At 38.3% G+C, this 13,777-nt stretch overlaps 1 protein-coding gene across 4 annotated transcripts in view; it reads right to left on the bottom strand.

Moving 5' to 3' along the window:
* LOC110541879 (protection of telomeres protein 1-like) overlaps positions 1–13,777 on the bottom strand; it is a 57,488-nt gene that overhangs the window by 29,095 nt on the left and 14,616 nt on the right. For 3 of the 4 annotated variants that reach the window (XM_060370916.1, XM_060370919.1, XM_060370917.1), the window contains 4 exons: positions 13,026–13,156; positions 8,485–8,775; positions 3,820–3,975; positions 232–401 (listed from right to left, as the gene is read on the bottom strand). In XM_060370916.1, the coding sequence (XP_060226899.1) occupies positions 232–401; positions 3,820–3,975; positions 8,485–8,775; positions 13,026–13,156 (748 nt within the window). The remainder of the gene's footprint in view (positions 1–231; positions 402–3,819; positions 3,976–8,484; positions 8,776–13,025; positions 13,157–13,777) is intronic. The other variant, XM_060370918.1, reaches the window with a different exon arrangement.

Here is a 13,777-nt window from a genome sequence, read left to right as displayed (position 1 = left end):
GATCCTGTCTGCCTAGAATAGGCTTGGGAGTAATCAGTGTGGTCCAGTCTGCCTAGTCAGGGAGGAGTAGATCATGGTCCACTCTACCTAGCAGGTGCCAGAGTCCAGGTTAGAGTCTCAGCAAGGCAAAAAGAAGAAACAAGAAAAAGACAAATATCACACACAGTCCCTGTAAATTAACCTAATGACTATCACTTTTATATTTTCCAAGCAGGGATATAAAATACTCACTCTTTCAGCTTATTCACGTCAGAGTTACCTTCTGGTAAAACCCTGATCCCACGACCATAGCTGGTTCCTCCATGGAGATGAAACTCCAGTCTTAACAATGAAGTTGTGGACTCTGAATTAACTGGCTGAAGTTTGATATGGAGGCTGTAAATTCTAAGGAAGCTTCCAATCTGAAAGAGGATTTTAAAAGTTATGATTTCAGGTAGTGGCCTAATAAAACAATTTCTGATACTTGAAAATTTTATAACTGACAGGAGGTAGTGACCTCAACAACAAAGGACACTGTCCAACGACAAAAAGCTTTACAGCAGGACAGCACGGCTTCATGGATCCTGTACCAGAGCACGTGTGCAGGGGCATGCTTGTACACACACGAATGTGCTCACTTCACAAAAGTAGGCCCATTCCAGAGGCTCGTCAATATGAAGAAATCTAAAACTTAAATAAATTTCTATTTGATAGGAATTCTGAAAAAGAAATTCTTGAAGAGATTAAATGAGGAATAAATTTCTCTCACTATGAGACACTAGAAATGTCATCATGTAACTACATCAAAATAATGAAAATAATGTTGATCTTTTCACAGGTTAAGTTTCACATTAGCCACAGCCTTTGATTTCTCAGATCCTATGTGCTTTTCCCCATCCTACAAATTCTATGGAGAGCAAAGTTTTTAATAAAGCACCTGAACTTTTATCACAATCTTGTAAAATATATCCTCTGAATTCAAAGAGGATTAAACCAGGATTCTGAACTAACAATCCTACAGTCAGCTATTATGCAAAATTTGTTCTAAAACACAATTTTTCCTGGACAACATCAGCTTTTTCTATGAAGATTTACAGTGAGGAAACGTAGTAGGCTATTAAAAACAACTGACATTTAAGTCCAGTGCTGTGATATAACCCTCTAACTATTGGGAAGATTGTCTGTGTCCTTAGGTTCAAACCCAGCTTGGGAAACCTATTTCAACAAAATATAATAAAACAAAGACATTGACACATAGCCAAACAAACCTGCCACACAATGAAAACTGAACTGATTTTTATGTTGACTTATAAGCAAAAAGTAAACATTGAGCATTCAGTCTCATAAAAATTGCATTCCTGACTGCAGCAGAGAAGCCACCTTTCGCTCTTTTTCCATAAAAATCCTGCACCATTGTGGTGACACAATATAGTTGAAAAGTGTCAAGTGACAGGACAAGGAAGGGGCTGGGGTAAGACAAAAGATAAGCAGACTACACCAACTTCCACTTTGAACTCAACTTTTTAATCCTCAATTCTGATGTAGCACAAACAGTGGAGAGTAAGACAGGGAGAGACCCATTCTCCCAACACCACTCCTTCCTTTCCAAGGGTCTTTCCTGGCATATCTGTGGGTTTTCTGAGCACAAAAAGGCAGGAGGAAGTATCCAACCTACTCTCCTCCAATTTCTTTTACCTGCTCCTATGTCACAGTTGAACCAAAAAATAGAGAGGTTTGGAAATAAAAACACAATAAAATGGAAAAAAAATGTATTTTTTTAAGAGGCATCCAAAATAGGGTGCTAGAATAGTAAATGAAACAATTTTAATTTTTGCATGACGTTTCAAATGTTTATTTTTTTATTAGCCAATTTTTATAACCTTCAAAGGACCAGAAGAAGGCTAAAACTCAGGGAGGAAAGAATTACATTAATAAACAGAGGCTTAGCTATCAAAATATAACTACTTCCAAATTAATTTTTAAATTTGAGGATATTATAGCTAGGAACTTCAGTTCTTTCATGACATCTGAATGTTTTCTAAAAATCATATGAAGGGAAAAGCCAAATATCATTCTGAAGAGCAAGAGGCTGAGACAGAGAGGACACCAGAAGGTCCCACACGAAGTTTTATTTCAGAGGAACTGTGGTAAAATCTTCAGGGGGAAGTGTAAATGGTAAATATATAGGTGCTTATGAACCTTCACCATACTGCAATATTAACAAGGTGTACAAGCCAGAGAGAACTTCTCTTTCTGAACAGATCACAGTGTAAAGATGACAATTTGCTAGTATCAGAAATGCCTTCTGGAGGCAATAGTATATTGTTAAAGCTTAAGTAAATGTTATTATGAAATGTGCCTGATGCTCTCTTATAGAAAAAGAAGTTGCTTAGTCTTTTCAGAAATGCAGTAAGTTTCTACAAACAGAAAATAACAATAAAAAACACAAAAGTGTATTTTAATCTGTTACAGAAGTCTAACCAATTCATAATCATTAAAATTAAGAAACTTAAATCAATTCCACAGAAATCAGGGACAAGATAAGGCTGCCCACTCTCTCTGTATCTCTTCAATATAGTACTTGATTCCTGTTCGAGCAATAAGACAATTAAAGGAAATCAAGGGGATACGAATCAGAAAGGAAGAAGTCAAAGTATCACTATATCTGAAAGATGCTCAATCATACAAAAACATTTTCTCAACTATGTTCATAGCAGCTTTATTTGTAATAGCCAGAATCTGGAAACAACCTAGATGTCCCTCAACTGAAGAATAGATACAGAAATTGTGGTACATTTACACAACATTGTTATATTAAAAACAAGGAAAACATGAAATCTGCAAGCAAATAATTGGAACTAGAAAAGATCATCCTGAGTGAGGTAACCCAGAAGCAGAAAGACTTGCATGGTATATATTCACTTATAAGTGGATATTAGACATATAATATAGGATAAACATATTAACATCTACAGACCTAAAAAAAAAAAAGCTGTAAAGGAAGATGCTTATTTATCATTTAGAAGGGAAAACAGGTTAGACACTGAAAGCAGTAGAATGGGAGCCTACCAAAGATCTCCTCTAAAAGACTCCACCCAGCAGGGAATGGAGCGCAGGGAGTCTTATGGAAGAGAATAGAAAGAACCTGAGAGGACAAGAATCCCACAAGGAGACCAACAAAAACAAAAAAAGCTGAGCCCAGGGGGGACTGCAGAGACTGATACATCAACAAAAGACCATGCATAGAGAGGACTTAGACCCCCTGCCCAGATATACTCCACAGACAGCTCAGTCTCCATGCGGGTTCCCTAGGAAAGGAAGAAGAGACAATCTCTGACATGAACTCAGTTGCAATCCTTCATCACTTCTCCCTGGTGGAGCAACATATTCAGCCCACAGAGGAAGAGGATCTAGGCAGTTCTGATGAAACCTGATAGGCTACTGTCTGACAGTAGGGAAGGTGGACTTCCCCTATCAGTAGACTAGAGGAGAGGGATAAGGAAGGAGGGTGGGACCGGGAGGAGACGAACGAGCGGGCTACAACCAGGATACAAAGTGAGTAAACTGCAATAATAATAATAATAATCAGTATCTTTATTTTCTCTATAGTCAAACTACAGTTTTGGGTCCAAAAAAGGCCAGTTGTAATAATGACTATATATGGGTTCAGAGCTTTGTTCAACTTAAACATACATTTATAACTTAAAAGTTGAAAACAAGTAAATCTAAAATTAATTTCTGGAACCTAAATAATATCCACAAAAATACTTATATGAACAAAAAATACAACTAAGAAGAACACAGAAACAAAATAGCATGCATCTTTCTAATCAACATCACCTTCAGGGATTTTGCCACCTGGACATGATTATCATAAACCACAATGTCTATCACCAGATTCTGTAGCCGCAGAATGTGACTTAAGTCACCTTCAAAAGCAAGGTCTTGTATGCAGACTCTCCAAGAGGGAAACTTTGTCCTGGTGCCATCCCATACCTGCCGTGGGGTGGTAAAGCAAAGCTTAAGAATCTTCATACAAGAAGACAGTCAAGTTTAAAACTGAATCGATGTACACTAGTATATTTAATTCTTTAAACCTTGATGTCCACTATTCTGTGATTGTGAAATGACTAAATACAGACTGTTGCTCATGTAAAATATGTAGAAAGATGTATCGATAAAAAAGACATACAGCATATAATAACAAGCATAAAAACTATAGTAGACTGACTTTTTTAAAATTCTACACTCAAACCCACCCTTCCAGCACAGACCCACCCAACTCTCGAGATGACTTCTGGTTACTATCAAAAACAAAGATATGAAACAAAATAAAAGCATTAAGACTGAAAGATTGCACCCATTTAAAACTGAATACAAGGAAAACAGAATATTTTTGAACACATTATAACTGAAAAACATTTGTTCAGTACCCACACTGTATACACAGAGTAACAGACAAAAGTGTTATATTTAAAGATGACTGAAGGCTGGAGAGGTTGCTCAGTAGTTGACAGTGTGTACTGCTCTTGCAGAAACCATAAGTTTGGTTGCTAACACATGCCAAGCATCTTAAAACTGCCTGTAACTCCAGCCTTAGTAGATTAAACACTCTTTTTTCTGGCTTTTCTAGGAACCTATATAAATGTGCATATTCCCATTATACACATATAATTTAAAATATATTCTTTAAATATATTTTAAAATATATTCTTAAAATATATTCTTTAAACCACTGGTAAAATATGGTCTCCTGATTAACTTTAACTGTCAACTGAAACAGCTCAGACTCATCTAAAAGAGCCTCAGTCTGCTCTGCCAAGAATCAGACTGTTCTATGTTCCTATCTGTGGGAAACACTTATCATCTGCAGTTATTACTCTGTTTGCTGATGGGTGCAATATCATGTTTAGACAGACAGCACTAAACCAATTCAGAAAGATGGCCAAATACAGCCAAGGAACATGAGGTAGAATCCTCCATGATTTTTGCTGTACTTCCTTAGTTGTGCATGAATCCTCCATTTAGAATTTACCATAGCAACAGAAATGATACTAGAACATGGCTGCTGAGAAAAACTGAAATAGGTGCCTCATTATTACTAAAAAGGGACATGATTAGTATTGTAATAAGGTTGAAAATAAAGAAGAATTACATTATTTTGCATACTAACCAAGTATAATTAGAAAGAATAATAGCTTCCCTCGGTTTTTAATATTTAATTTAAAAACTCATGTTTGAAGCAAGGAGCAGTAGTGCACACCTTTACTCCCAGCACTGGGGAGGTAGATGTAGGTAGAGCTCTGTGAGTTCAAGGCCAGCTTGGTCTACATAATGAGTTCTAGGACAGCAAGAGCTATGTAGAGAGACCATGTCTCAAAAAACAAAATTATTTCTGATACATGAGAAATTCAACACCAGGAAAAAAATATCGTAATTCTCTAAAAGTAGTTAAGAGCATAACATTGCCACGTATAATTCCAAGGATAGTTCTGCTGTTGTATGGTTATTTTGAAAATATAAGTGAAGGTATATTAATAAGCAAACTATTATTTAAAGTTTCTTTCAGCAAGTCCATGTCAGCAATTTTACTATAGTCAGATAACATTCAATCACACAGAAATAGCACATATAACAGATTTTGCTTCCAGTGTACTTTCTCACACACTTCAAATTATTCCTATAAAGGAAATTTATAAAAAATAAAATTGTTAGATGGTATGCAAAGACTTGTGACAAATTTTAAAACTGTCTTTAAGAAAGCTTAACTTTCTTACATTCACTTTTCTTTGCTGAATTTTAAAGTAAGTTCCTTGAACTTGTTCATGCCCATCAACACTGCAGCCTGAAGGTGGGGAGCTGGCCAGGCTTCAACCCTTAACTGATGAGCAACTGGCAGCTGCTGACTGCTGGGGGAGGGAGTCTGGCTACTGGGCCACTGGCAGCTGACCACGCCCCGTAAAATGGCCCTATATTCAAGCACTCATGGGCAGGACTAACTAGTCAATTATTTAAATTAAAAAAAAGTTAAGGACATTAAGTTGAGAGTGGAGTGTTTTATGGGAACGGAGGAGAGTTGCAGGGGGAAATGGGATAGGAATGTGATCACATTTCATTGCATGTAAGCATGAAATGGTCAAAGAATAAAGTTAAAAAGAATACAATAAATGCTTTCCCCAAGGTAAAAAATAAACACCATGAGAGCTGACAGACTTATCTGACTAAAGCTTTCAACTCAAACAGGGGCTTTAAAGAGGAACTTGTACTTTCATCTCTATCAGCTAAAGGTTGGGAAGCTTTATCTCAGATTTACCTTTTTTCTAACAGTAACAGTCAAAAGATGCTAAGTGCACAGGGCTAGCATCTTTGTTCTTGGGAATGTTCAGTTCAGCATATGGTCTTGTGTTAAGAATGTCTACATTGGTCATGGACCCTAGGTCACTTATCTAATGCTCCTTCTAACCATAAGTAATTGAAAGAATCAGACTAGCTTTGTAACCTATGTTTCTTTTAATTGCCTTATAACTTATATTTGCAAGTTTTAGGCCCATGTTAATTAAAGCCTCTTAGTGCTTCTCCAGAGAACCGAGGAATGTAAAAGTTCCTGACATTAGCCATCTGTGAGGGCAGAGATAAGGAAGAGAACAAGCAGAGATCTCTACTAAATGGAGAAAAAAAATCACCGGCTGGCGTCGGTGAGATGGGCTTTGTTTGGAAACTGGGCCAAATGGCCCCAATCCTTCTCCTGACCTTTGATCCAAAGCCTGTAACCCCCACTCCTCAGAACAGACATGGGATAAGTTAATCACCTTCCCACATTTAACTGTGGATGGCAGGAAATTCCAAACTGACTTGAAGATCAGATATTTACGACAGGGCTGACTGGACCTAAGGGTGACCAGAACTAACCAATTATTTTAAAAGTTAGACACTTCATCCAATCCTAACTTGCCAAGAAGTCAACCCCAGGAGATTCCCACCTTGTGTCTTTTAAAAACCTAAGCTCTTTGTCTTCCGGTGCCACTCCTAGCTGACCAGCAGGGGTGACCCCATTGTGCAATAGTCAAGAAGAGTGAGTCTCTTGCGTTTTTGCATCGATGGATGATTAGTTTCCTGAGTTCTCTTCATGCCTTCTTATATTTAGGCTCATGCTGGGCCTAACATAATCTTGAGTTGTTTTCAGTTCAGCTTGGCCTTACTTGACTCACTTACCTTAGATTACATATTTTCTTTCTCACTGTTTACATAAAGCTGCTACTTTCAATTTCGAAAGCTTGGTATTTTATTCAGTGATTTCTATTTTTCAGTGTTCCTTTAAAATGTGTCAGTGGTTAAGTGGTACATAAGCACTGAGTCTTGTCTAAGCCCATGACACTTCTCTGCTTGTTTGATTAGTACAGAAGACTGAAAATTAAGCACAGGATCTCGGTCAAAGTGGTGCTGCTCTAAAAACTCCTCTACAGTACAGCCAAATAAGGAATACAATTAAGTAACTAATTTCTGCAGGTCAATTACAGCCATTTATGTTACTGTATTTTTTTTTCTCCTGATTTAAATCAACATGACAGGAAGTATTATATATACCTCTCCCATGAGCCAGGCAGTGATGACTAGGGTCAGCACTTAGTGACAATAGATCCTGCAAGAAAATGGGTGACAACATAGCTGACTTTCATAAGGCAGCAGAAATACCACGGAGTTTCACTGAAGAGAATTCTGTTGTATTTTATTAAAATAAAAAAAAAAGAAATTTAGCATGTCACACAGTTCATAAAATACACATCTAACAATACTGTTTTTTCTGGAGGGAAAGCACAGAAAAATGCAGGAGTAGAGCTTCATGAACAGGCGGCTTCTCAAAAACAGTATTGTTGCAATTTAAAAAAATGAGTATTGGGCTTTATAATGTTTACTTTTTTGGTATTTAAATTTGACTTTTATTTATTTATTTTAATTAAGTTTTTATTTTTTAAAGTAATTACAGTTTATTAACTTTGTATCCCAGCTGTAGCCCCTTCCTTCATTTCCTCCCAATCTCACCCTCCCTCCCTCATCTCCTCCCTGCCCCTCTCTAAGTCCGCTGATGGGGGAGGTCCTTCTCCCCTTCCATCTGATCCTAGCTTATCAGGTCTCTTCAGGAATGGCTACAATGGTTTCTTCTCCATGCTAACCCATCGTGGCCTGGATCCTCCTTCCTTCCTCTCTTACTGTCCTTCTGTCTATGGGGATTCTCTTGAACCAAGCCCAGGAACCTTAGCCACGCCCACCCCATTCTGCCCTCCACAGGTACAGGCTGTTTAATCAACCGATCTGATATAATGACTTAGGCAGGTTTACACAACAAGGATAGATTTAACCAGATCTTGAAGGCTAGCCTCAGAACAACCCCCAACACAGTGTGAAGAATTTTAACTTTATAAAAGTCTGAAAATACTGTATCATAGTGCTGCAGGCTCTTTAACCACAGGTGGCAGTAACACATTGCTTCAAGTATTTAAAATGTACCTTTAGAAGAAATGACACTCCATCTACTTCTGCTTTGCCCAGGAGCTGACAAGTCAGGTCGTAATACTGCATAGGCTGAGCATCAGAGAGCTGCAGTAAGGTGGAAGACGCTGGAACATGTGTGGACGCCCAAGCCCGCAAAGCTTCTACCATATTGTGGTCCTGAGATGTGAAGTTAACGTTCTTGTTTGAAGAACGCAGTTTGACAGGAGACCCTAAGGCACCATCAAATGTCAAAGATGCAAAACCATAGTTGCTGATTCCTTGAAGCTCATTTTTATATATCTGAATCTAAGAACACGAGAAAAAGTAGAAGATGAAACAGGTGATATAAAACCCAGGAACCAAAGAACTTGAGATATTACATTTTCCTAGTATGAGAAGCAGAGTCAATCTTTACTGTTCCTTACTGAATTAACTCAGGAAACAATACAACCAAATGATACTGTATCAGGGTGCACAGAGACGCAAATTTTAAAACACTAAAATTTCCTTTCTAAAACAGTGGGTAATAGTTACCCTACCAAACTCGCATTCTTACATCGATGTGTTTATTATTAAAGTATAATTTGCACTAGAGGACAGTATAATGCAACAGTTATATATGTGGTATAATGAAATCCACAACCCACAAACGTGTAAAGCAAGCACACGCAGCAGAGGCCAGGTCACCCTAGGCACACTGGACCAGGACGTTATGACTTCTGCCATGTGAGTCTCCAGGCTCATGTCTGATAGTAAGACAATTATTTCATTTTCTTGTTGCTTAATCATTTTTTCCTGCATTTTAGTTCCAACTAGTGGTTTCATATACAAAGTACATTTTGTAGGTAGCACTTAATTCTTCCTACTTATTTATGGATACTTTTCTGGAATCAGGACATACTCACTCTAAAACCTTTCTTGTTACAGGTACAGGAGCTCGCACAGAGCTTCCTCCCTTTAGTCCCCCACTCTGTGCCTTTCAACAACTGCTTCCTTTAGTCCCCCACTCTGTGCCTTTCAACAACTGTTCTTTCTTCCTTTGGAATTCTTAGGGTTTCATTTACTTCCTGGGGTCCTTGTGTCTCACTATTTCTCTACCAAAACTGCCTGCTTCCCATGGCCGTGCCCTTTGCATACTCTTCCATACAATAGCACTTTTTGCCACTGTCATCATACATGATTGTTCTTGCTTAAAATAGTCATTTATCTCAGTGAAATTACTTGAGTTTTATTTATTTATTTCTTTACACTTTATTCACTTTGTATCCCCCCTGTGGTTCCCTTCCTCCTCCTGTCCCAATCCCTCCCTTCCTCCACCCTCTGCATGCATGCCTCTCTCCAAGTCCACTGATAGGCGAGGACTTCTTTTCCTTCCTTCTGATCTTAGTCAATTAGGTCTCATCTCTCTGTGGCCTGGTAATGCTGCGTCCCCCTCACGGGGGGGGGTAATTAAAGAGCAGGCCAATCAGTTCATGTCAGATACAGTCCCTGTTCCTACTGCAATGGAACCCACTTGGATACTGAACTGCCATGGGTTACATCTGTGCAGGGGTCTTAGGTTATCTCCATGCATAGTCCTTGGTTGGAATAGCAATCTCAGGAAAGACCCCTGTGCTTAGATTTTTTGGTTCTGTTGCTCTCCTTGTGGAGTTCCTGTCCTCTCCAGGTCTTACTGTTTCCCACTTCTTTCATAAGATTCCCTGCACTCTGCCCAAAGGCTGCCCATAAGTCTCAGCATCTACATTGATAGTCTGCAGGGCAGAGCTTTTCAGAGGTCCTCTGTGGCAGGCTCCTGACTTGTTCCCTCTTTTCTCCTTCTTCTGATGTCCAGCTTCTTTGCCTTTCTGGATAGGAATTCAGCATTTTAGCAAGAGTCCTCCCTCTTGATTAGTTTCTTTAGGTGTACAGATTTTAGTAGGTTTATCCTATATTATATGTCTATATGAGTGAATATATACCGTGTGTATCTTTCTGCTTCTGGGATAGCTCACTCAGGATGATCTTTTCCAGATCCCACCATTTACCTGCAAAATTCAGGATTTCCTTGTTTTTTTATTGCTGAGTAATATTCCATTGTGTAGATATGCCACAATTTGTGCATCTATTGCTCCACTGAGGGGCATCTGGGCTGTTTCCAACTTCTGGCTATTACAAATAAGGCTGCTACAAACATGGTTGAGCAAATGTCCTTATTGTGTACTTGAGAATCTTTTGGATATATGCCTAGGAGTAGTATAGCTGGATCTTGAGTTTTTTAAAAGCCTTTTTATTTACTTTCAAATAGTTTTGTCATTTCTTAACAACTTTCTAACTGAAAAGCCTCTACTTACTGAAGAATATTTTATTTACATATAAAAATATAGGTAAATGAATTTTTTTTCAAAAAAAAATGCTACTTTTCTTCCACATTTTTTCAATGCTTTTATTTTTCAAGATTGGATATATGTGTGTGTCTATTCATCTATCCCCATTCACTTCTTTTTTCCTGTTTCTTAAATTACAGCTTACATTACTAGAAACTGTCCCAAAAGTCCACTGTGGTCTATTTATCTTTACCTTGTACTTGTTCTTCATACCTGGCAATGTGTCTGGATCTAGATTCAATGTCTAATACTTAGAAACCAATCCATTAGACTTTCCATTTGCTGTTCCTTTTACATATTGAATTTCTATTTCCTTTTATTCATTTAACGTTCTTTTTAATTTTCTGTAAGCACTTTGTGTTGCAGGATATTTGATCCCACTGTGATCCCTGAGATTGTAAACTATAAAAAGCTGTTTCTAGTGACTCAGCTCTAGCACACACCTTTCATCCAAGAGCTTTCTGTATACAGGATTTAATACAGTTAACTCTAGGTCAAGAAGCAGCAAGAAACCAGCTGACAGGAATTAACAAAAAGGAGGAATGTTGAGAGAAGAGTACTTAAGACAGCATGGAGAAGAAGCTTTAGCTCTCTAGCTCTTGGGCTTTTAGCTGCTGTTGGCTTTCTCCCCCTGGGCTGCAGGCTGAGCAAACAGGCCTTTTCCTCCTGGGCAGTCAGCTGAGCTAGCTTTGGGCTTTCGATCAGCTGGGTGCTTTCTCTACCTCTCTGAGATAGTACATTTTCTTCACCCCAGCATCCGGCTCCCGAGTCTTCATTGGTAAAATAGAGTGGCTGGGATTTTCCCCTTTTATAACAACTTTGCTTAATCCTTTACAAAAACATTATAATATCTACTGGGAAATTACTGTTCAATAGACTCATGGCTGGAAATTTGTATTTAATTCCACTTGATTTTAAAAACTCTCTTCTTTTAAGCTCTTCTATTAGTGTCTAATATTTTCATTTTTCTTGATTGTAGTCACTGCAGTGAAACACTATAAGGGTTTTGAATTATGTTTTCCTCCTCCTGATGGGCAGAGTTTTGCTCATTTTGGCAAGTTGCCAACTAAGCTCCTGAAAGGAACAAAAACTTGAGTTTACACCTTCTTAGGGTGAATCTGAAAGAAGCTTAGGGGTTTTCCAATGCCCTTTCTTTTCACTCTGACTCACCCTGCAAACAGCCTTCTTTGTAAAACTGTAGGTTTTGACAGATGTGCACAAGACTTCCAACAGGATAAGGGCCTCTGTCAGACAAGGAAGGGCTTGGTGCTGTCTTACCCAAAGTGGAAAAGGTACTTGTTACTGTTTGTGTGCAAGGCCTTCCACCTGCTCCTGTGGTAGGACTGTTTGTGGCTGCTAGGAGTACAGAACTAGGTATTAGAACTAGGGACTTTCTGCCCCTAGTTCTGATCTTGTTTTTTCTGCTTCCTGCTCTGGTAGTCATGTGCAGATCAATGCAACAAACAACCATCTCTACCATAAAACTGAACCAAAGTAAACTTTCCATTTGTTGTATCTTTCAGTATTTTACCAAATAATAAGGAAAACAACAAATGTTAAAGAGATCTAAGGTTATTTATGCCTCACTAAGCTGGCCTGTAGCATGCCTACTGCTGCATCTCTCCTGTTCCACATTTTTTAGAATCCTTGCATGATCTTGCCCTGCTAGTACAGCACAGCATTTAGGCAAGTACTCTTGGACAAAAAGCAGGATTCTGGTACATTCTGTATAGCCTTTTCTCTCTAGTGCCTTGTCCTGAAGAGTCATGTTGTTTTAGGTGAGCTGAATTTTAATCGTCCCCTCCTTAGCTTAACCAGGACTACACAGCTCACACTTCAGGTGTCTGAAATCAGCCAGAACAACAGTAAGTCCTCAACTTAAATAAAATTAAATTAATTAAAAAGAAGTCACAAGGAATTGACAAATTCTACATGGAAACTTGGTAACATCCACACATCTGGAAGTGAGAAGACAAACTGGAATCAGTCCGAATCACAGCTTCTAAAGCAGGTCTTAGGAAAAAGGGAGGTGATTCATTTAAATGACTGCTACCTGATACCACTGACACTTATCTCCTGGAATGCTTCATGTCTCTCTCTAAAAGGCACACGTACGATTGGTCTATCTACATGTAGTGAACAATGCAGTCTTCCTGTCTAGTACACGCAGACTGTGGAAAGAACAAATCGCACCTTCAGTCCACGGAAGCAAACAATGTCTCCAACTTTATAAATGATGGGAAGAGCTTCATAGTTTCTACTAAACAGCACACAAGTTAGCTTCACATTTGTCTGGTCCACAATTGTTACAACTGAGCAATAATCTGGGAAAAAAATATTTATCACAAATTAACATATTTTAAAGCACTTATATAATATCAAAGAAGCCAGGCACAGTGGAGCAAACAGCAATCCCAGCACTCGGGAAGGCAGAAGCAGGATCTCTGTGAGTGTGAAGCCAGCATGGTCCACAAAGCAAGGCCAGAAAAGCAAAGCTACATAAGAAACCCTGTCTCAAAAAAACAAAAACCAAAATATAATGTCAAAGAAATATTACTTTTCCTTATTATTATCTTTTAAGACAAAGATACAATACCACAAATTTATCCAGAAAAATTAACTTTAAGCTACTAAAATAAAACTCAAAGAATTATTTGACACTGTTTTTCTAGAGAAGAAATAATAAATTTTTTATCACTTCAAAGTCAAGAAGGTGGAAAAGAAAATCATCTCCATCCCCCAAAATTAGTGTAGACCTTTTTAAATGAACGACTACCTAACAGTTGCTGGAGCCAGCCAGCAGAGTTGAATGGTTCTTGAGTCGGGAATGAGAATTAAAATTAATAAAATAACACACAGCACACAGGAGGCTTTTTAAAGAAGGTCCAGACTCCACAGCCACAGCAAAAAGCCTCTAGCCTCTAGCAGCAACTCTCCTTGCTGCA

Source organism: Meriones unguiculatus, chromosome 17 (genome assembly GCF_030254825.1).
Source record: "Meriones unguiculatus strain TT.TT164.6M chromosome 17, Bangor_MerUng_6.1, whole genome shotgun sequence".
NCBI lineage: Eukaryota > Metazoa > Chordata > Mammalia > Rodentia > Muridae > Meriones > Meriones unguiculatus.
Note: the sequence above shows the minus strand (reverse complement) of the source record. Positions and strands in the feature narration are given on the sequence as shown.